The sequence below is a fragment of the Mugil cephalus genome, chromosome 15 (genome assembly GCF_022458985.1).
Source record: "Mugil cephalus isolate CIBA_MC_2020 chromosome 15, CIBA_Mcephalus_1.1, whole genome shotgun sequence".
Taxonomy (NCBI): Eukaryota; Metazoa; Chordata; class Actinopteri; order Mugiliformes; family Mugilidae; genus Mugil; species Mugil cephalus.
In genome coordinates, this window is record NC_061784.1 from 24,894,213 (window position 1) to 24,915,990 (window position 21,778).

The 21,778-nt window shown below is 46.0% G+C and overlaps 4 protein-coding genes and 2 non-coding genes across 7 annotated transcripts; 3 read left to right on the forward strand and 3 right to left on the reverse strand.

Moving 5' to 3' along the window:
* The first annotated feature begins 2,817 nt into the window (after nucleotides 1-2,817).
* Nucleotides 2,818-3,570, forward strand: LOC125021576 (prothymosin alpha-like). Its single transcript, XM_047607691.1, has 3 exons — nucleotides 2,818-2,919; nucleotides 3,115-3,292; nucleotides 3,385-3,570. The coding sequence occupies exons 1-3, from the start codon at nucleotides 2,889-2,891 to the stop codon at nucleotides 3,446-3,448; spliced, it is 273 nt and encodes a 90-aa protein (XP_047463647.1). The 5' UTR covers nucleotides 2,818-2,888; the 3' UTR covers nucleotides 3,449-3,570.
* Nucleotides 3,571-4,855: 1,285 nt separating this feature from the next.
* trnav-cac lies at nucleotides 4,856-4,928 on the reverse strand. The gene has a single exon. It is a non-coding gene; the product is annotated as a tRNA-Val (tRNA).
* Nucleotides 4,929-6,403: 1,475 nt separating this feature from the next.
* LOC125021500 (early growth response protein 1-like) lies at nucleotides 6,404-10,186 on the reverse strand. Its single transcript, XM_047607605.1, has 2 exons — nucleotides 9,420-10,186; nucleotides 6,404-8,119 (listed from the first exon to the last, which is right to left on the reverse strand). Exons 1-2 carry the CDS (start codon nucleotides 9,646-9,648, stop codon nucleotides 7,104-7,106), a joined length of 1,245 nt encoding a protein of 414 aa, XP_047463561.1. The 5' UTR covers nucleotides 9,649-10,186; the 3' UTR covers nucleotides 6,404-7,103.
* Nucleotides 10,187-11,750: 1,564 nt separating this feature from the next.
* On the forward strand, nucleotides 11,751-20,267 carry ccdc65 (coiled-coil domain containing 65). Of its 2 annotated transcripts, XM_047607583.1 has the most exons (10): nucleotides 11,751-11,866; nucleotides 13,109-13,339; nucleotides 13,411-13,578; nucleotides 14,412-14,581; nucleotides 15,353-15,503; nucleotides 16,106-16,264; nucleotides 16,375-16,593; nucleotides 17,567-17,695; nucleotides 18,236-18,541; nucleotides 20,124-20,267. In XM_047607583.1, exons 2-9 carry the CDS (start codon nucleotides 13,211-13,213, stop codon nucleotides 18,518-18,520), a joined length of 1,410 nt encoding a protein of 469 aa, XP_047463539.1. In that variant the 5' UTR covers nucleotides 11,751-11,866; nucleotides 13,109-13,210; the 3' UTR covers nucleotides 18,521-18,541; nucleotides 20,124-20,267. The 2 variants fall into 2 exon arrangements, with proteins under 2 accessions (XP_047463539.1, XP_047463538.1); XM_047607582.1 differs by lacking the exon at nucleotides 20,124-20,267 and having other exon boundaries at nucleotides 18,236-20,005.
* Nucleotides 18,889-18,961, reverse strand: trnaa-agc. Its single transcript has one exon. It is a non-coding gene; the product is annotated as a tRNA-Ala (tRNA).
* Nucleotides 20,239-21,626, forward strand: LOC125021538 (heat shock protein beta-11-like). Its single transcript, XM_047607651.1, has one exon. It carries the CDS (start codon nucleotides 20,239-20,241, stop codon nucleotides 20,875-20,877), a length of 639 nt encoding a protein of 212 aa, XP_047463607.1. The 3' UTR covers nucleotides 20,878-21,626.
* Nucleotides 21,627-21,778: the final 152 nt, after the last annotated feature.

The window sequence follows — 21,778 nt, forward strand, 5'->3', positions numbered from 1 at the left end:
TCCTGTGGATCCACGGGATCAGTCCCTGTGTTTGTGTAGGAACACGGTGGGAAGGAATTAAACAATGATTTGTTTTAATGATCTATTTTACTTATTCCTTTATTTTCTTTCTTTAATTTTTTTTTAGAGTTTGAACATTTTCTCATATTTTGTGTGATTGTGTCTCTGTCTGGTTTTTCTGTTGTTGTATCAGTAAATGAGGCCACTACCTCAACATACTCCAGAGTTTAAACTAAATAAGTAAATATTAGTCTGATGTCTTGCATTCTTTATGAAGATATGAATTGAAATACTCTTTTTCAGGTTTACCAGACACATCAGGCATCGGTATCAGTGGTATCAGTGACACCAGCCTGAACTTTACTCAGTATTAGTTTGTGGTATCGAACATCACAGAGTTCCTCACGGACTCTCTGGTTTTCCTCCTTGAAGGCTTTAGTGCAGCGAGCAGCGCCGCCTAGTGGGCGTCTGTCTGTCTCCATTTGTTTTCCAGGTTGGTGCAGATGCTCTCATCTACTCCAGACTCCCGGGGTTAGGGTGTAATGTGTAGGATGGCCACAAGAGGGAGGCAGACGATGAGAGACCTCCTCCTACGGCAGAACTCACCTTAAACCAAATAAAAACCGTTCCACTATTAGAGGAGATTCTTAATACCAGTAAGTCAGAGAAAGGCAGAAACCACAGGAACACAACAGACACACAACTTTTAAAATACATCTGAAGAACTGGACGAAAAGTCATCCAACGTTCACTCACTGTTAATGCTACAGGATAAAGACTTAACTTAATCATTGACACACACCTGGATTTTAACAACCATTTAAAGGTTTGTGCTGAATCTGTGACCAGCTAAAACATGACTATAATAAAGAATAAACCCTGTTCATGCTTCAGTCCAAATAAACACAAGGAACTGGACCGTGTCCCGGGTCCTCAAACCTCTGTCCTCAAAGGCTGGAATTTATAGTCTTACTGCCAGATACATGATGCATATGGAAGATGTGTTTGGGCCCCGTGAAGCATCCAGACCCCTCAGGTCTACTGTGAGCTCCCAGAACCACCAGAACCACAACCACCACCAGAACCAGAACCACAACCAGAACCAGAAGCAGAACCACAACCAGAACCACCACCACAACCAGAAGCAGAACCACAACCAGAACCAGAAGCAGAACCACAACCAAAACCACCACCACAACCAGAAGCAGAACCAGAACCAGAACCAGAACCAGACATAGTGAAGCAGCATTTAGTTTTATGTTCCTCACTCACAGAACAAACTTCATGAACGTCTGAGGTCGACTCGTTCAGATCAACGTTGTGGTTCATTGCAGCATTAACATGACTTTAACTCATCACTCACGTTTCACTTCTCTAAATGAAGTTTTAGCTTCATTTTGAATCATTTATTCTCCTTTTGTTTTGTTTTTTTCTGTGGTTTTAATGTATTTTTATGTGAATCTCCTCCAGTAAAACGTCTGTGTTCAGCTGTTGACGCTAACGTCTCAGCTCTTTACTGCTGCTCCGTCTCTTGTGGCTTCGAGCTGTTTGTCCTGGAAAGTGTCCGGAGGCATTTCCTGAGATATTCTTCAGTTTGTTTAGAGTCTGGTGTCAATGACTCAGACTCAGCGAAGAGAGTTTATAAAGACGAGGAAGAGCCACATGATTCCACCCAGTCTGGCTAACAGCTAACGGTAGCGCCTCCTAGCCTCCTAGCCTCCTAGCCTCCTAACAATAAATTACCTTTCCTAGCTTCTTCACTTCCTGGCTAATAGTAGCTCTTCACCTATTAGACAAATAGATAGATAGATAGATAGATAGATAGATAGATAGATAGATAGATAGATAGATAGATAGATAGATAGATAGATAGATAGATAGATAGATAGATAGATAGATAGATAGATAGATAGATAGATGGATGGATAGATAGACAGTAAATATTCCCTGTGCTTCAGTCAAACATGTTCCTCAGTAAATGTTCTCCTTTTTTTTTAGCGGTTGTTCACATATTAGCTCAGTGCCCCCCCCCCAGGGTGAGTTCAGCTCTTTAAATACACATTGAAATGAATCTATCATATTTTAGTGGAAGACGTCATCTTTCAGTCTCTCCAACTAATACTGAGAAAGTTTGAACCTATGTTCTATTACAATGACTTGAAAGCACAATGATAATATTAATGTACGTCCATGAATAGCACCGTCCCTCCTTAATCTCTCCGTTCTCCGGGGTCCGTTACAGACCCTGGTTTACACGTCCCATGAGTTCAGGTGTGTGCACAGTGTGTGTCCGTGTTGTGCGTAGATTCAGAGACAATTTGGCAACTTGGGGAAAAAAAAGCCAAATCAGAAACTTATTTCCTGGTTGTCGTCTTCTATGTGAGTCATGACAACACAACAGGAAAAAAACAAGGGGTTGTTTTTCTATGTGTAGCATAGAAAATAGAAGGTAGAAATACTTCATTCATCCCTTCTTTGTTTATTGGAGTGTAACTGAGAGTAGAAGTACTGCAGCAGCTGGAGACCACACGGGCTTTCAAACGTTACATCTACAAATAACAGTTAGTTTGAGCTGATGTAAATGACCCTGTGCAGTTATCACTGTTATTATCAGTCATATAGGAACGTTGGGACTAGAGGGATCTGGAACCACAGCAAAATATTTCCACCTGGAGGAACATAAAGTACATGATCTCATGAGTCAGAGTTTGTACTGCCTATACCAACAACAATGTTCATTCGTTATAGATCCAGATTATGTACTTATCCTGTGGATGTCATGTGATCTCAGTCCTGTTCTTCCCCAAACATTTTCCAGACTATAAAAGCTGAGGTGGTTCGGTGCAGACTTCACTTTCTTCTCCATCCCTGAAGAGTTTGGTGCAGCCATGTTTTCTGTGCGGCTCATCCTGCTGGCCGGTGAGTAGTCTGCTCGCTTTACTCCAACAGGAATGAGAGTTTTACTGCGCGATGTGTCGTAGTGTGAAGATGTCGTGTGCATGAAACTTTACTGGACTTTGTATTGATGTGGAGACGATGGTTCTGATAATGATGCTGTTAGAGCCCGGAAATAAAACATGTGAAGCTAAAGAAATGTGTCTGGGTTTGTTTCAGTTCTGGCCGTCGGACTCATCGCTGCAGAGTCCTCCTCTTCTGAAGAGGAGGAAGAAGAAGAAGAAGAAGAAGAAGAAGGAGGAGGCGGAGAAGAAGGAGGAGAAGAAGAAGAAGAAGAAGAAGAAGGGGAAGGAGGAGAAGAAGGAGGAGAAGGAGAGGAAGTTACTACTGCAGTGACGTGAGGATCTTCTTCTTCTTCACTCTTTCTTCCTCACATTTCCTCTTTGTGTATTAACTGACCCTTTGCTTCCGTATCTCCATGTTTTTCAGACATTCTTCACAAAACGTAACCAATCACTTGGCATCGACCAACTCAAACCTCACCCACGTGTGACGCCCGGGAGCAGCTGCTCCGCTCATTTTATTACGACTCTTCCTTCCTTTGCAGGCGATGCATTAAACATTCGCCTCCGTGTAGAAATAGAACTGTAAGAAATTAAAAACATAGAGAAACTCTGTTGGGTCTGTGCTGTCTGTCTACACCTACTGCTCTGTAGCGCCCCCTGCTGTGTGGATTATTTGCTAATCCTTTTAGCTCCTTTTAGCTTCACAGCTAACAGTAGCGCTCCTGGCTGTCGCCTTTTGTTGAAGCTACAGCTACGATCATATACTATAAATAAAGATGGAACTTGTCAACTAAAGTGAAGGTTGGTAGAGCTCCCTCTGGTGGCTGGAGGCTGTAGTACAGGTCATAAGCTCCAAGGTAGTTAATATAATGTTGATGTCATTTTTTTTTGGATAAGTTTAAGTTTAGTTCGTTATAGAAACAGGATGTGACATAATGGCGACCACCTGTTGCCATGCCAACCACTCTGTAAAGAGTGGTGAGAATTGTTAAACCAATTTTTAAAAACAAGTTCAGTGTATAATCCAACATTTCCAAAAGGTGATGATTAAAGGCAACTGGGCCGGTAGAATTTCATGAGGACGTTTCACCCTCATCGAGGAGCTTCTTCAGATGACAGATCTGTGGTGAAACATCCTCAAGAAGTTCTGCTAGTCCAGTTCCTTTATTCAACACCTTTTGGATCATCGTGACCTGGATGACTGAGAACCTTCACAGACGATCCAACATGGAGGTAGAGCAGAGTAGTATTAATCAAACGAGGAGACGTGTTGGTCCATATTTATATCCGCTCTGTAGTCTGGGCATAAAGTCTTTCTAATGAGCACCAACTTAGTTTAGATTTGGCATCAACTAATAATGTTACTGCCACATCTCGTTGACCCAGCTGGTGCTTGGAGGAATGTGATAATGAGCACTGTTTATTCACTGTGTACATATAATTATGTTGTGTTATATATATTAGCATTAGAGGGGAGGGAAATGCTGCAGGGGCTCAATATAAAGCAAAGACGGTTATTTTACTCCCACTGTTCATGGAGGACGAAAATGACTTAAGAAATAAACTTCCCATCCACTACACCCACCAAACATTAGAGGGACAGAGGAGCTCATTCTTCATTAGACTGATTCAGCTCTACTCCCATAGTAAACACTACAGACCTTCTTTTATTCCTTACTCTATCTAGCTCGAGAACAGCTCATCTTCCTGGAACAATGAAGCTACTATGACCAATTCATCTCCCTTGTGGTTCACTAAACTCCAAGTTGTTATAATTCAGGGTTAAACTTCAGACAGATAGATAGAATCAGTCTTTTAATTTATGTTACAACAAATGACAATTGTTTTGTTTGTAATCATAAATTATAAAAACATAGATCAAATAAAGCAAAACATGTTTCCGCCCGGTTTCGAACCGGGGACCTTTCGCGTGTGAGGCGAACGTGATAACCACTACACTACGGAAACCTCTAAGCCGCTTTCCCAGTATCTCTAAATATATGCTACATTCATACGACACAGGGACGTACGACTGATGGACACGTTTTGTGTTTTTCAGTTTACTTGGCTAAATATCGCTTGCAAAGAGACTCGTCTCAAGCAGTTTATGTTTTATTTTTTTACTGGGGACAAACGTGAAAGCAGGAGCCTGTTTTCTACGTCCTAAATACTTCTACACACACTCCCTCCGGTTGAACCTGCGTTGCCTGTCCGTCTAGTTCTACAGCGTCTGGGCTTCCCGCCACCAGGAAGCTCCTTATATGGGCAACAGGACGTCCGCTGCAGCGACAGGAAAGGCCATATATGGACCGGAGCCTCACACACACAGACTCGGGTTTCTATATTTGTGAGGAACCGTTCATTAAAGCCGACGGCCAACATGGACCCACAACGTCACCAGAGTTTGGTCCCCACAAACTACGGAAGACAGGGACACACACACACAGGGCGTGCTGACTAAACTCCACGGATCAACCTTTTATTGTCTCTTTTATCAAACGCTGTAAATGCAAATAAAGATTTAAATTTAACTTCATGTCTGCAGGAACGCCTTCATGAAGTAATAGCGCCAGGATTTGGTGTCTTTATTCTTTAATACCCACCTGTAACGAACCAAACACTCCTTTTATTCTGACACTTGTTTTCTTTGTAGGAGATTCATTGGAAACACAGCTCTAGAAAATGAAACTCATCTTTGAAAAACAGCTAAAAACAGCTTCTTTACGCGTCATGGCTAATGGCAGCTCTCCATAGCCTCCTAGCTAGCTAGTTTCCAGCTTAGAGTAGCTCACAGTAACTTCCTATCCTCACTACAGAGTCTCTTCCTGGCCTCCTAGCTAATGTTAGCTCATCCTAGCCTCCTAGCTAATGTTAGCTCATCCTAGCCTCCTAGCTAATGTTAGCTCATATTAGCTCCCTAGCCTCCTAGCTAATGTTAGCTCATATTAGCTCCATAGCCTCCTAGCTAATGCTAGCTCATCCTAGCTCCCTAGCCTCCTAGCTAATGCTAGCTCATCCTAGCTCCCTAGCCTCCCTTCCTAGTTTCATAGCCTTACAGCAAATAATAGCTCTTGCTAGCCTCCTAGCTAACAGTTGCTCACACTAGCTTGCTAACAGAGGATTGTCCTAGTGTCCTAGCCTCCCAAAGAGTAGTAGCTCTTTCTAGGCCATTAGCTAGTGGTAGATCATACTAGCTTCTTAGCCTCCCAGCTAACAGTAGCTCATCCTAGCTCCCTAGCCTCCTAGCTAATGTTAGCTCATCCTAGCTCCCTAGCCCCCCTTCCTAGTTTCATAGCCATAGGCCATTAGCTAGTGGTAGATCATACTAGCTTCTTAGCCTCCCAGCTAACAGTAGCTCATACTAGCTCCCTAGCTAATATTAGCTCGTCCTGTCTGTAGGAACATGTTCATCTCGTCATGTTAAGTTTGAAATAAAAGCAGCATCAGGATTTGGACGTTTTATTCTTTAAAGAGGAAACATGTAGAAAAGCTGCATGTAAACATACAAACATCCCAGAACCTACTCAGTAGGTAAAACCTATGTTCACGTAAACGTTATGTAAACATTATGTACAGGCCCTCGGCCACTCTCTTCCACACATGAAAATAAAAAGTCAGCTTCATGTTAAGAGAGCGTCAGTCAGAGGTCAGAGGTCACGGTGGGTCGAGGGGGGCAGGAAAACTCATGCGCCAGCGCTGATTTCAGAGTTTACTGCACTTTAACCAGATACAAACTGACCAGTGCAGATTCCACATCACGCTCCACATTCTCCACGTTGGCTTTTTGTGGAGCTCTGACCATGTTCCTGACCTGCAGCCTCTGTAAATACAGAGTCACTGAAAGCACTGAAGAGCCTGGTCCAGATGGACCCGGACTCTACGCTGGAAAACACTGGATTCTGTCCCTGATAGAAAGTGAAATCTGTCTCTTCTGTCTCTCCGTGTCCTCGTGTCCTTGCAGTTATCACCATCTGCAGACTTGGGGAGAGGATGTTCAGAGTCCGATAGAACGATTTCCCTTCCTTCGCTCGGCCCCGACTGTTCTGTCCTTTAGGCTGTAACTGGTACGAGCAGTTAGTTAGTAGCTCACAGCTGTGACTGGAAAAGCCAACTTTGCTGCCAACATGGCGGCGTTGATGTGATCTACTGGAGGGGCAGGATGGGGGAGGATGGAGGGAGGGTGGGGGAGGAGCTATGGGCCGGCGAGCTGGTGGCGGAGGTCCTGCCGGCCTTGCGGTCCCGCTGCCTCTGGTGGATCTTGGCGTGCCTCTTGCGCTCGTCGCTTCGGGCGAACTTGCGTCCGCACTCGGCGCAGGCGAACGGCTTCTCGCCGGTGTGCGTGCGGATGTGCGTGGTCAGGTGGTCGCTCCGGCTGAAGCTGCGCATGCAGATGCGACACTGGAACGGCTTCTGGCCCGTGTGCACGCGGACGTGGCGGGTCAGCTCGTCGGACCGGGAGAAGCGGCGGTCGCAGCCGGCGGCCGGGCAGGCGTACGGGCGCTCGTGGGGCGGAGTCTTACACTGCGACTTCCTGGGCTTCCTGGGCAGCTGGTAGGCGGAGCCTGGAGGCGGGATCTGCGAGGAGAAGGCTTTGATGGTGGAGAGCGGCGTGAGCGGAGGCTGCTGCACCTTCTGGTCCTGGTTCTGGTCCTGGTCCTGGTTCTGGTTCTGGTTCTGGTCCAGCTCTCTGTCCACCGGAGGCTGCGAATGCGACAGGAGGTAGTCAGGGAGCATGGGCACGCCCAGGGAGGACTGCTGGAGGCCCAGTCTGGAGGAGGGGTACGCAGGAGGCGGGCCCTGGGGCGGGAAGCCGGGCTGGGCGTCGGGCAGCGGGAGCAGCGGGTCGGACCCGGCCGCCGAGGTGTAGGTGGGCGTCGCAGAGAAGATGGAGGAGACGTTGGCGGAGCTGAAGTTCAGCTGGGACGAGGAGGAGGAGGGAGATGATGATGAAGAGCTGGAGAAGCTACAGGAAGCAGGAGGCTGGGCCGCCATGCTGAACAACAGGCTGAGCAGAGGCTCCGCCCACAGGCCGCCGCCGCCGCCGCCGCCTGAGGCTGGGGTGGACGGCTCAAAGGTGAAGCGGCCGCTATAGGCCAGAGGGGGGAGGCGGGGGGTGAGGGGGAGGAGGCTCTGCAGGTCTGGGAGGTCCAACAGCGCATCTGGAAGAGAAGAAGAAGAAATAAATCACACCTGATGTTCTTCAACGTTTATTTATCGACTGTTTCATTCTGATTATTAGTTAAACTCATTCATTAAATGTATCTACGTCCTCTGTATCTGCTATAGACCAGCCTGTCCGTCCCTCTCATGTCCCTCTCATGTCTCTCTCATGTCCCTCTCATGTCCCTCTTTGTCCCTCTCATGTCCGTCTCATGTCCGTCTCATGTCTCTCTCATGTCCCTCTCGTGTCCCTCTCATGTCTCTCTCGTGTCCCTCTCGTGTCCCTCTCGTGTCCCTCTCATGTCCCTCTCGTGTCCCTCTCATGTCCCTCTGTCTGTCCTCCAGCTCTAACCTCTGAATGAACCTCTGGTTGGTGATAAACTGGGTTTAGTTGATCTGGACCTGAACGTGTGATGAGAATAAAGTTGAGTCTGATGTAGACGGATGAAGCTTCTCTTTTTCCTCCCGTGTATTTTATATAACAGATATTTCTTGTACATTTGTTTCTCGCAGTATTTTTAGTTCTGTTTTGACGTCACGTGTTTTATGTGCTGCTGAACTGCTGTGAAAAGTCATTTCTCTCCTGATAATCTGTCTTTAGAACAGGTTCCTGTGGCAGACGTTCAGGACATTAACGCAAAAACAAACAGATTAAGAAACAGTTTCTACAGATTAAGAGAATAAACACAGTCTGACTGGCTTCATGAACCTGTTTTACACTGAGTCTTATTTATTTGCACAGTGCTCTCTTACATGTCTTTAAGTGAATTCTTTTTATACTTTTATTCGTGTGTTTGTACCAGAGCGTCAGGCTGCAGGAACCTCAGCTCCTCCATCCTAACATCACCACACTCACTTCTTTTCTGTGCTTTTTACACTGATTCTCCCTGACTGTCTACATTTTGTGTATAATTATATTATATTACCAATTTACAGAATGTCTCTTTATGTCTTTATATTTTCCAGAATGAATTTCGCACACATGGGACAAATAACAGCGTCTTACATGAGGAGCCTGCACCTTCTGACCTGGTTCTACCTGTTGCAGTGACAATAAACACGTTCTGTTCTATCATATAATAAAACGTATTTTACCAGTGAAGACAGAAGTGCAGTCAGTGCATGTAGCATAAATACTAGAATATTAGAATGTGCAAATGCATTTTCATTTATTTTACGTTTATATATTTATATTTTTATGTATTTATTTTTTAGCTGAGCTCCTCCTCTCAGGCCGCTGTTGTTGCCTTTAACTGACCCATGGGGACAAATAAAGTTTAATCTGAATCTGTGTCTTACCTCCGTACTCCCCGGTCTCCCCCTCCAGGAAGCCTGCTCCTCCTGCTCCTCCTCCTGCTCCTCCTGCTCCTCCGGCGGAGGAGGCGGAGGAGGCGCTCTGCAGCAGCATGCTGAGCTCCTCCAGCTTGGAGTATCCGTCCAGGGGAGAGGGGGGCAGCGGCTGGAGGCAGGACAGCGGCTCGGAGATCTGCAGCGCGGAGAGGAGCAGCTCCGCTTTGGTCGCTGCCATCTCTCTGCAGGGAGAAGCGGTGGAGGAGGTGGAGGAGGTGGAGGAACTCCGCCGCTTCTCCGGGTTCTGGTCCTGGTCCTGCGGCGGGATCGGACCGGGCTGCTGCTTCTGGGGGGTGCGGTGGTGCCCGGAGGAAGCCAAGGCTGGAGGCTGGAGAGCCGCGGGGGGGTGGAGGTGGAGGTGGTGGGGGTGGGGGGGGGTCAGACTGATGTTGTCACGAGAAAAAAAAAGGTAAACAACTCCTCCAGGTGTGTGTTCACGTGCCGCCGCTCTCAACTTGAACTTGGCTTCTGTCAGCGAGGATCTCCGGCTTTATAAAGACTCCTGCGTGACGTACGTCCCCTTATATGGCCGGGAGGAAGCCCATATTTGGGCACAAACGGCCGGCCGCTCTTTCCGGGCCGTCCCGGCGCGCTCGAGATCCGGACCTCCAGCCCGGTCCTGCCCGGTCCAGCCCGGTCCAGTCCGGTTCTCCGGTCGCGTCCTATCCTCACCGAACCCGGAAGGCGACGGCCACGCAGGCCTGGCGCGCGGCCTTGCCCGGAAACCCCCGGAGACACGTCACGGGTCAACGTCACACGGAGGGCTTCCGCCTGCGTCACCGCTTCCTTCGCTCCTTATATGGGCGAGTTCCGGTCAGACCGCTGCACAGACTTCAGCGTGTAGAGGACAACAAGCTGCAAGACAAGGCAGGGTTACTTTATTTACCTTCATCGCTCCCATCCACAGGAGTAGATTTACTTTGGTTTTCCTCCGGGCTGTGTAAATATACACGACCTGCTCATAAAATAAATAAATAAATAAAAAAGAAACAGAAACAATAAGTCCAGGCCAGAGTCACAGTCACAGTCACACACAGACGTTGAGTTGGAATAATAAATAAATAAATACATTAGAAATAAAATGTAAGAACCAGCTTTTATTCTTTTTATTATTTGTTGTTATATCTCAATGCACTTCTACTTTATTTCTCCCAAACACGTCCTCAGGACCATTAACTGCTGAATGCACCAACCGTTTATTATTTAATGTCTTATTTTCTTATGTGATCTGCAGCCTAAAGGTTACTCCAAAATTTTAAACACTTTTTCAAAAAAGAAGTAAAATTTAAAAAAGCCACCTGACAACAACAACAACAACAACAACAACAACAACAACAACAATAATAATAATAATAATAATAATAATACATAATAATAATACAATATTGCTAAGATGCAAAAGGTTAAAATAAAGCAGGTGTTCATATAATAAAGTGGTCAGAGTAAATGCTGACACTGCCGCAGCTAAGACTTCGACTTAGTTAGACTTTAATCATCCACAAGGGAAAAAACACAGTAGCTTAGTTGCACATAAAAACTCTGTTAAAACCACAAGAAAAAAAACATAAAATTAAAATAAAATATAAGTATTATCTATGAAAACAACTTTGTGGCTTTTTTTCTTTACAGATTAGCTGCTTTTAGAAATTTTCCTGGAGGTTAATTTCCACAGGAAATCAATCACACAAGTCAGTTGAGAACCTGCCCAGGAATCCGCAGATTTTTGCGTGTTTTAAGGATGAATGTGATCCAGAGACACCGTTAATCCAGCAGAGTACAGCAGATATGAGCTGGAAAAGAAGGTGACGAGACTTTTGAAATGAAATCTCGAGATATTTACAACTTGGAGATAAAATAAATAAATAAATAAACAAATAAATGAATAAATGTCACCTGGCTTCATTTATTTTGACATATTTATTCATATTTAAATTTATTTAAACTGATATGTCTCTAATGTCAACCGGCTACCGTAATGGTTGTAGTGCGTGAAACATGCTCATGAGGGCTTCGAGTCTGACTACCGTAATAACCGTTGTTGTGCTTTGTGCGCAACGTTTTTTCCCTCATTCATAAAACCTTAAAATCGAGGACATTTTCGGGGACATTTTAGCCGAGGAACATGTTCACCCACAGCGAAGACTGTCCTTGGAAATCGGGGACGTCTGGTTACTCTAATCTGAAGGAAAAACCCGTTCAAACCGAGGAAAAGCCCCGGAGCGGCTTCACGTTTGACTTCGGCCAACATGGCGGCTCATCTGTGTCGCTGTTGCCATGGAGACGGAACACAAACGCACTGCGGCCGATGGTTCCGGTTGTTCTTCCCGGCAGGTTAAACATCATAAACAAATACAGTTCACACGGGTCTCTTCTAAGAATACAACACAACAGAACGGGTAAATCGTTTAATTTAAATTTAAAACTACTTTAAAATTAGCCGGAAGACGCTGTTGCTACGTAGCAGGTGGGCTAACTCCTTCATACTGCTTAGCTAGCTGTTAGCTGCTAACTTTAGCGAATGGAAACTTCATCGCTCTGCAGAACTAAAAGCTTTCATTTACAAAATCTGATTATTGTTCTAAATTCTATTTCTTTGTCACTTCGTAAAACTGTTTCTTTCTCTTTATAAATAAAAATATCAATAATAAAATAACTGAATCCTCAAGTTAAACTTACAAAAACAAACCAAAATTCATCAAACGTATTCAATGAAATAAAAAACAAATTTAAAAGTCTACAGAAGGTTATTATTAATTATTATATTATTAATATTTACTATGTCTAAACTGGCGCAAACAAAGAAAGCTTCTGTAAAAAGTTGCAGGAGAAGCAGAATTTGAGGAGTTGGGGATTTTGTCTTCGTCGACCAGTAGAGTCGCGTGTTATTTGTAAAGGAGTGAACGTTTATTGAACTCAGAAATAACTGGGAAGAGGAAGGGAAATAACAAATATGAGGGTAGTAGTTGTAGTAGTAATAGTAGTAGTGGTAGTAGTAGTAGTAGTAGTAGTAGTAGTTGTAGTAATAGTTGTAGTAGTAGTAGTAGTAGTAGTAGTAGTAGTAGTTGTAGTAATAGTTGTAGTAGTAGTAGTAGTAGTAGTAGTAGTGGTAGTAGTTGTAGTAGTAGTAGTAGTAGTAGTAGTAGTTGTAGTAATAGTTGTAGTAGTAGTAGTAGTAGTAGTAGTAGTAGTAGTTGTAGTAGTAGTTGTAGTAGTAATAGTAGTAGTAGTAGTAGTAGTAGTAGTAATAGTAGAAGTAGTAGTGGTAGTAGTAGTTGTAGTAGTAGTTGTAGTAGTAATAGTAGTAGTAGTAGTAGTAGTAGTGGTAGTAATAGTAGAAGTAGTAGTGGTAGTAATGTTCCCATCAGTTCATTGTTTACGTTCTCATCTACACATCGATATTTTGAACTAGTTATTTTTATATCTTGTATTATATCATCAGCCCAACAGCATAATTCCCTAAGTCACATTTAGATGTTTTCATAAAACAATAAAAAACCAAAAACATTTTTAGCAGCACATTGATATTTTTATTGATATTCTAATAGTAAGTCAAAAAATGACTCAGGCGATTATCCTGTTAGTCCAGTTATGTGTCTTTATGCATCTTGAATCTTGAATCTTCTTCTCAAATATGACAGTAAACAACTTCAGAGCCAGAACAAACAGGAGCAGCAGCGTGAGGACGAGGAGGACGAGGAGGACAAAGAGGACGAGGAGGACGAGGACGAGGAGGAGAGACGATGCCGAAGAAAGGGAAGAAGGACGGCATGAAGACGGAGGAGGAGAGGCTGGTTCTCCTGCAGCAGAAAGCTCAGGCTGAGGAGGAAATGGCCAAAAAGAAGGAGGAGACGCTCACGCTGTTTCTGAAGGTAACATCACAGTAAAGTCTCAGTGGATGTGGACGGACGCTGAGCTGTGGACGTGTCTCTGTGTGGACCAGGACAAGCTGCAGAAAGAGCAGAGGAACACGGTGGTGAACCTCCTGAAGCTGGACGAAGGCTGGAGGACGATTCTCCGTCACAGCCGAGAGGCCGAGCTGAGGAAAGACATGTCCGTCCTGAGGCAGACGTCCGGGAGACAGCTGGACGACCTGGACAGCGTCATCCAGGTGAGGACTTAAAGAGACATGTACATCAAATTCCAAAGATGTTATTGTAGGACGTCAGAAAACTGTTTTAAACTGGTTTTATCCTCCTGTTATTTATGTTTGGAGTCAGTTTGACCTCATTCAGTAACGTCTCTAAATATGATTAACATACGGATGGAGGGTGATTTAAACAGCTTCTTAGGTAGTCAGATCTGGTTCCTGGTCTCATATCTGGTTCCTGGTCTCATACCTGGTTCCTGGTCTCATATCTGGTTCCTGGTCTCATATCTGGTTCTGGTCTCATATCTGGTTCCTGGTCTCATATCTGGTTCCTGGTCTCATATCTGGTTCTGGTCTCATATATGGTTCCTGGTCTCATATCTGGTTCCTGGTCTCATATCTGGTTCCTGGTCTCATACCTGGTTCCTGGTCTCATATCTGGTTCCTGGTCTCATATCTGGTTCTGGTCTCATATCTGGTTCCTGGTCTCATATCTGGTTCTGGTCTCATATCTGGTTCCTGGTCTCATATCTGGTTCCTGGTCTCATATCTGGTTCCTGGTCTCATATCTGGTTCCTGGTCTCATATCTGGTTCCTGGTCTCATATCTGGTTCTGGTCTCATATCTGGTTCCTGGTCCTTAAACTAATGTAAACATGTATTTGTCACATTAGAACATCATCAACATCATCACATTAGAAACATTAGGACACTTGTTCTTCTTCATGGTTCCTAATAAACCAGGTCAGAGGGGGGACCTTGTAGACCACATTAGACCCTGATTAGACCTGAGGATGGTTCCTTCTCTGATTCTTTCTTTCTTTCTTTCTTTCTTTCTTTCTGTCTGTGCTGTAGAAGCTGGTGCGTGACCTGGAGGAGGCGGAGCTTCAGGCGGCTCAGGTGCAGCGAGCTCACCTGCAGCATGTGGAGAGTCTGAAGACTCAGCAGGACAAACAGCTGGAGAGTCTGGAGCAGCAGTGGGAGCGCTGCCTCCAGGACCTGAGCGCCATGTTCTCTTGTGAGAGGTCAGTGTGAGGAGACAGCGCCGCCTGCTGGCAGGAGCCGGGACGCTCCTCATGTTCTAACTAACTCATAGTTCTGGATCAGCAAAGACTGGGTCAGTTCACTGAGGAGTAAAAGAGCCTTAAGTCTTCACACAGAAGAACTTACTAGTCTAGTTTTAAACTGTTACATTCAGTCAAACATTCATTCTATACGTTGGTGAGGAAGTAAAGTGCTTATATGCGACGTCTTTAGCTCAGTGACTGTGATGGCGGCTGCAGAGACATCAGAGTGATGCTCCTTCAGATTCTCACCTGTAGCCACAGGCCTTTTCACGTCCATCATCCAATCACAGGCCTTTTCACGTCCACCATCCAATCACAGGCCTTTTCACGTCCACCATCCAATCACAGGCCTTTTCACGTCCACCATCCAATCACAGGCCTTTTCACGTCCATCATCCAATCACAGGCCTTTTCACGTCCATCATCCAATCACAGGCCTTTTCACGTCCATCATCCAATCACAGGCCTTTTCACGTCCACCATCCAATCACATGACTGGGACACGCATTTTAAAAGACAGAAATAACTCTCATCACATAAAACAACATTCTCGTCTCGTCTCGTTCAGCTCTTGTCTGAAGCTCTGCACGTGTCCCCACGTGTCCCCATGTGTCTCCATGTGTCTCCATGTGTCTCCACGTGTCTCCATGTGTCTCCATGTCTCTCCGTGTGTCTCCGTGTGTCTCCATGTGTCTCCATGTGTCTCCATGTGTCTCCGTGTGTCTCCAGGAAGCAGATGCTGTCTCTGTCTCAGCAGCAACGAGTCAAACTGTCCAACCAGAAGCTGTTCATGGATCAGCAGGACAGGGACGACGTGCTGGCCGTCCAGACGCTGTTTGAAGACAAACTGGCGCTGCACCAGAGTTCGCTCGCAGACATGGTACCAAACCACTTCCTGTTTCATGTCTTCAAATAACTGAAGTTAAATTCTCAAAAACCGAGACACTGGAACAGAGACACTGTGTCTCAGCAGCTTTGTCTCTCCTGCCTCCAGTCGGGTCCGTTCTTAGGTCCACGGGTCTGTGGGGGTCAGTCTGCAGCCGGGGGCTGGATTTAGGGACTGGAACCCCTGGACCCACTGGTCAGGATGGAGGGAGAGACTTTAGGCTGCGTAGTGTCTCAGCATCATAGGAGCTACATGAATCTATTTCCTCTGCCTTCAGAAATGCCTTCAGTGCAGTGATTGGCTGATTAGCTACTTGTGTTAACAAGCTGTTAACCAGGTGAACCTAATATAGTGGCCAGTCAGTGTATTTCATCTTATTTTGACCCAAGTGCCGCCCGGTGACACGAAGAGGGCGGAGCTTATATGACCTGTACTGCAGGTCGTGGGTTCTGCTCGTTATTTACGGTCCTGCTCTGAGGTTCTGCTTGTTATTCACGGTCCTGCTCTGAGGTTCTGCTTGTTATTCACCGTCCTGCTCTGAGGTTCTGCTTGTTATTTACGGTCCTGCTCTGAGGTTCTGCTCGTCTCTGTGTCAGATGGCAGACGTGAAGGTTGTTGTGAATAACCAGGAGAGCATCAAACAGCAGCAGAAGACGTGGGAAGAGAACCTCCACGAGGTTCAGCACCTGGACATGATGGCCTCCAGCATCCAGAAGAAGATCAGCGTTTACCTGAGGAGGAACAAGAAGCTGCAGGTCAGCGTCGTCATGTTCTTCAGCTAGCGTTAGCATCAGCTGACCCGTCAGCTAGCGTTAGCATCCGGGTCAGCTGACCCGTCCTCCGTCTCTGTCCCCGTCTCCTTCAGGACAGGAACCTCCTGCTGAGGGACCGTCTGACCTCCAGCACGACCAGACAAAGCTCGATGGAGAACGACCTGACCGCCGCCAAGAAGCAGGTCAACCGCCAGTATCACGAGCTCCGGGATCAGCTGACACGAGCTCGCGCCGCCGCCAGGAAGCAGCTGATGGAGCTCAGTGTCCAGAGCGACGACGCCACCAAGAAGCTGCAGGCCGTCATCGCCAAGGTGAGCCCCGCCTCCGCCTCTGACTCCGCCTCCGACTCCGCCTCTGACTCCGCCTCTGACTCCGACTCTGACTCCGCCTCTGACTCCGCCTCCGACTCTGACTCCGACTCCGCCTCTGACTCTGACTCTGACTCCGCCTCCGACTCTGACTCCGCCTCTGACTCCGCCTCCGACTCCGCCTCTGACTCTGACTCCGCCTCTGACTCCGACTCCGCCTCTGACTCCGCCTCCGACTCCGCCTCCACCTCTGACTCCGCCTCTGACTCCGCCTCTGACTCCGCCTCCGGTTTGGACACAGCTTCTCCTTCAGTCCAGTGAGAAACAGGAGAGGCTGGTGGGGAATAAATAATCTGGACCTGTTCAGTTTAATGTCCACTCGTCCGTGGATTCACTGAGTTACAGATTTTTCCAGCGCAACTTTTCCTAAACTTTCCTTTCAATACCTGCAGACACGTCATGAATATGTCTGGTGATGTATTATTTCAGGGTCCAGGGCTGAGCTTCTCATTGACAGCGATGGTTTTCCAGGTAGTTTTATTTCTCTGCCACCGTGTGAGGATGCTTCTGTTTGAGCTTTGAGACGCTCTCGTTCATCTCTGAGGTTTCCCTCCATAAAGCTGCTGTTTCCCCGTCTGTTACGCTGAGCTTTTATTTTGTAGGGACCAAGTTTGGTTTGGAAATGAAAATTAAAGTAAATACAAAGGAAAGAGAACCTTCATCTGGGTCAGAACCAGGACCCAGTTCAGTCTCTATCTCCATGTGTGACTCCCAGGACCAGGTTCATTATCCGCCTGCTGCCCCCTAGTGGAGGAGGAGCTCACTGTTCTGTCACTAATGAACCAGCACTAATTACAATATAATCATTTATTAGTAAATAAATCGTTTTCAGACCAATTAGGTGAAACTGGATAATTACCTGGAGCCAGTGTTTGATAATGACCCTCGACCGACTCACGTCTGCTTCATGTTTCAGGCTGAGAAAGTCCTGAGAGTGGCTGAGCTGTGCTGTAAACTGGAGAGACAGCAGGACAGAGTCTCACCTTCGTCATCATCATCATCGTCTCCTTCGTCCCACACAGAGGGACAGAACAGAACCACTAAGGTACCGTTCTCTATTAGTGGCGTTAGATCCATTAGATCCAGGATCGATCTGATACCAAGTAGATGTCGATGCATCTTGATAATTAAGGTGGATCCATCAACAAGTCAAGAGTCTCTGTTCACATCATGAGCAGAGTCGCAGAAGCTTAAAAGCCACACAGAATAAAAAACTATAAATTCTATCAGAATTCGAGATTCAAGACTCAACATCACTTCATTGGTCCCTGCAGGGAAACAGTTTGTCCAAGAGTCTCAGGATAACAGACAACATGAATGAATATAGAAGGAAGATAAAAATAGAAGGAGATAAAAATAAAAAAAAATCTTAAAAATAGTGTAAGAATGAGGCAGAAAATTTACACAAAATATTCTGAAAACATGCTGAAGACACACAGTCCACAACCACCGACATGAGATATGCAGACGTTTCAAAGTGTTGTTCAGTAAAGTATTATATTATAAGATACTGCTACAGTTTGATGCTCGCTCTGTTGCTTAGTGTTTTGATTCTGTGCCGTGGTTTGGACCCGGTTTGTTTCAGGCGTCTGACTTCATGGAGCTGCAGCAGCTGCTGCGTCGTCTGAACGCCGCCGTGCAGCAGAGAGAAGCTCTGAGGAGACACGGGCTGAGTCTGAGCCGAGAGAACCAGCAGCTGCAGGTCCTGCTGCGCCGCCACCAGGACGCGCTGGACGGGGGACACGCCGTCTCCGTCTCTGTGGCCGTGACCCGGGCCCCCACCACCGCCACCGCCGGCGCCGCGCCGCCAGCCGCCGCCAGACGCCACGCGGTCATCGAAGCCGCCCACGCCGTCAAACACTCCCTGTGAGGAGGAACCACGTCTCCATGGGTCAGTTCATGTCCAGCTCCTGGTCCACATGTCCCCACCAGGACACGTCCATTCATCACATATCAATCATTATCTATTCATTCAGTTAGACGTGGAAATAAAAATACTGAGACAATAATCCAACTCATTTCATTTTTCACTCAGTGAGTCATTGAATCGGGACCATGCACATTAATTAACACTGTGCAATGGACTTTAAACATATTTAATTTATTTAAACTTAACACATAATTACCTGAGGCAGGTACTTACAACACAACTACAAGTCAACTATAAATGCGACTCAACTACAGTTTTATTGTTCCACAAACAAAAAGCATCGAATTTGAAGAAAAAGTAAATGTTTCTGGAGGATGCGGGCATCGATCCCGCTACCTCTCGCATGCTAAGCGAGCGCTCTACCATTTGAGCTAATCCCCCGGTTACGCAGAGCGCGCCCCATCGGTCTATTTACAGGCGCGTTCACGGCGAACTGCGTCACTGATCGTTGGTGACTTCACGCAAAAATAGGAACAACGGAACAAGTCAGAGGATAATTCTGGAGGTAGAACATCACTCACCAGCATTTAGCTAAAGCCTCACTGAGCAGAATACCTTAGAAAACCTTTGGCTTCTATTCAAGGACAACTACAAATTATTCATAGCGTAAATCATTTAGTTTTAGTTGATAGTCCCGGAAATGATTAAATCGAGCTGACGAAAACGACTAAAAGGGATAATTTAACTGTAATATATTATATTAATATTATAATAAGGTCAAAAAGATATATAAAATATAAAACGGTTTATTTTAGAAGCTGGATGTAGCTGAACAAAAGCAGAATTACAAATAATAAAATCGAGTATTTGCTAATTAGCGACGTAGTAGCTCATTAGATTTGCCAATTATATTAAAGTAGAAATGTTAATAATCATAAATCAACAAGTTTCAGCCGTAAAACTCAGTGAAGTTTTGCTGCTCGTCCACTTTTGTCTGAATCTGATGAATTTAATCATCTGAATCCATTTTCCTCAAAGCGGCGACAATTTAAGAGAATTATAGGAACTTTACCAGTTACAGCTCAAACACCTTCCAAGGAAACAGAGCAACTGGACGTCACGAACATCTCAGAAATATCACTTTATTTCTGAGAAACGCTTTAACGGAAACAGAACTATTGTGACACTTGAAGCAGATTTGATCCAAACTTCCACCGAAGGTCAAATGTCCCAAAGCACAGAAACACAAGCAGCTTTCACTGTGTCTCCAGATGTCCTGCTAATGTCCCGCTAATGTCCCGCTAATGTCCCGCTAATGTCCCGTCATACCTGCGGGAGGTGAGGACATTGTGAGGACATTGTGGGGACATTGTGAGGACATTGTGGGGACATTGTGGGGACATTGTGGGGACATTGTGGGGACATTGTGGGGACATTGTGGGGACATGTCGTTGGGACGTGTCCAGGTCCCTTTTAGCTGCATCGCGTCAGTGTCCCGGTCCCCTCAGGGACAGGAGGACGGCGGGTGTGTGGAGCTGTGAATGCCGACGTGTCTGAGCTTTGTTCTATTTCTGCCTCGGACTCGCTCATGCTCTTATTACAGCGTCGGCGTCGGTGCAGCTGGAACTTTCCGCCGGCCGAGGGGGAGCTGGTGGGGGGGTCGTATATAAGGAGGCAGGACGCTGGACTGGAGCGCAGACAGAGACCAGACCTCCAGGATGTTGTGTCCCAGCGTCTTCCAGCCGAGTCCCGCGGCCATGAGGCCTTTCCTGGACCTGCACTGGCCGGTCCGGAGCCTCTGGCCCGACGCCCGGCCGCTGGTCTTCCACATGGAGCAGGAGATGCTCCGGCACATGCAGGAGATGCGCCAGAACATGGAATACATGGAGAGACTTCACCAGAAGATCTTTGAGGAGATCGACCAGACCTGCTCCACCTCCTCCTTCAAACCCATCGCCTTCCAGGAGCTGGGGAGGGACGGCGGCGGCTTCGGCCTCAGCCTGGACACCACGGAGTTCTGCCCGGAGGAGCTGTCCGTGAAGCAGGTGGGCAGGAAGCTGAGGGTGAGCGGGCGGACGGAGAAGAAGCAGGAGGACGGGAAGGGCTCCTTCTCCTACCGCTGCGAGGAGTTCAGGCAGGAGTTCGACCTCCCGGACGGCGTCGACCCCGAAGCCGTCAGCTGCTCGCTGGTGGGCGGTCGCCTGCAGATCCAGGCGCCGCGAGAGAGAGCAGTGCATGATGGGAAGGAGAGGATCGTCCCCATCAGCGTCACCTCCGCCCCGGCCGTCACCTCCTCCTCCTCCTCCTCCTCCTGCGCTGGGGGAGCAGACGGGAGCAGCACGGCCGACAACAAGTGACGCATCTCAACTTTTCACACATCTTTGTTGTGTCGACGTCGGTGGTTTTCACCTGAACTGTTTTATGTCGAATATTCAGCAGCGTTTATTTTCTCATTAAACCTTTTTCTTAACTACACTTAAAAAAAAACAAAAAAAACTAATGACAGAGTGAAGCATCTCGTCTTTTCACCGTCTCTGCACCGACAGGACGTGGATGAAAGATGACGTGTGAAACTAATCCACTCATATGTTGTGTTTTTAGTTTGTTTAACATTAAAGAGAAACTCGTTGGGAAAAATTCTCCTAAAAACTGGACGTTTTCTCTCTTTTAAGTGCAATAAATAACTGAACGTATTTTCTGTTGTTGTTTACTGATGAAAACCAACTATTCTTTGGTCTGAAATGAATCAAACGAATCTTAATTCACGTATCTGCAAATTTGACTTTTATATTTCTGCGACTTTCTTATCTTTTCACTTTTCTCTAAACAAACAGAAGTTGTTTTTAATTTCAAACTAAATTCATAAATTAAATCCTAATTGGAATCTGTGAAACGAATGATCAGATGTTATGTTTGTTTCTATTTCTTCTCTCAGCTGCTTTTATGATAAAGAAGCTAATTTATTTCTGACGTGAACCTCGTGTCAGATAAATCAATGAAACCTTCGAGTCTTTGTGTTTGACCCGAGTGATGACAATAAACACAGGACACCAGTTTATCTCTTTCTTTGTAAAATAATTCTCAATAAACTTAATTTATTCACAAACCGTTTTTTTTTGTTTGTTTTGTTTTTCTTCAAATTACCACGTAGTCATTGTTGTTTTGCTTTAGTTAAATCACATACAATAAAAAACATTTCTAAAAGACGAGATGTCTGAGACTCCGCTAACTGTACACGACGGCTCCTTCTCCACGTTT

What these genes read in the sequence shown, in the direction of transcription:
- LOC125021500 (XM_047607605.1), bottom strand. Translation starts at nt 9,648, where the DNA reads ATGGCAGCGACCAAAGCGGAGCTGCTCCTCTCCGCGCTGCAGATCTCC. An exon ending in GGAGACCGGGGAGTACGGAG is followed by an intron (nt 8,120 to 9,419) that starts GTAAGACACAGA and finishes CTTCTCTTCCAG; the next exon opens with ATGCGCTGTTGGACCTCCCA.
- ccdc65 (XM_047607583.1), top strand. Translation starts at nt 13,211, where the DNA reads ATGCCGAAGAAAGGGAAGAAGGACGGCATGAAGACGGAGGAGGAGAGG. An exon ending in CGCTCACGCTGTTTCTGAAG is followed by an intron (nt 13,340 to 13,410) that starts GTAACATCACAG and finishes TGTGTGGACCAG; the next exon opens with GACAAGCTGCAGAAAGAGCA. An exon ending in TGCAGGCCGTCATCGCCAAG is followed by an intron (nt 16,594 to 17,566) that starts GTGAGCCCCGCC and finishes TTCATGTTTCAG; the next exon opens with GCTGAGAAAGTCCTGAGAGT.
- LOC125021576 (XM_047607691.1), top strand. Translation starts at nt 2,889, where the DNA reads ATGTTTTCTGTGCGGCTCATCCTGCTGGCCG. An exon ending in GCGGCTCATCCTGCTGGCCG is followed by an intron (nt 2,920 to 3,114) that starts GTGAGTAGTCTG and finishes GGTTTGTTTCAG; the next exon opens with TTCTGGCCGTCGGACTCATC. An exon ending in GAAGTTACTACTGCAGTGAC is followed by an intron (nt 3,293 to 3,384) that starts GTGAGGATCTTC and finishes CATGTTTTTCAG; the next exon opens with ACATTCTTCACAAAACGTAA.
- LOC125021538 (XM_047607651.1), top strand. Translation starts at nt 20,239, where the DNA reads ATGTTGTGTCCCAGCGTCTTCCAGCCGAGTCCCGCGGCCATGAGGCCT.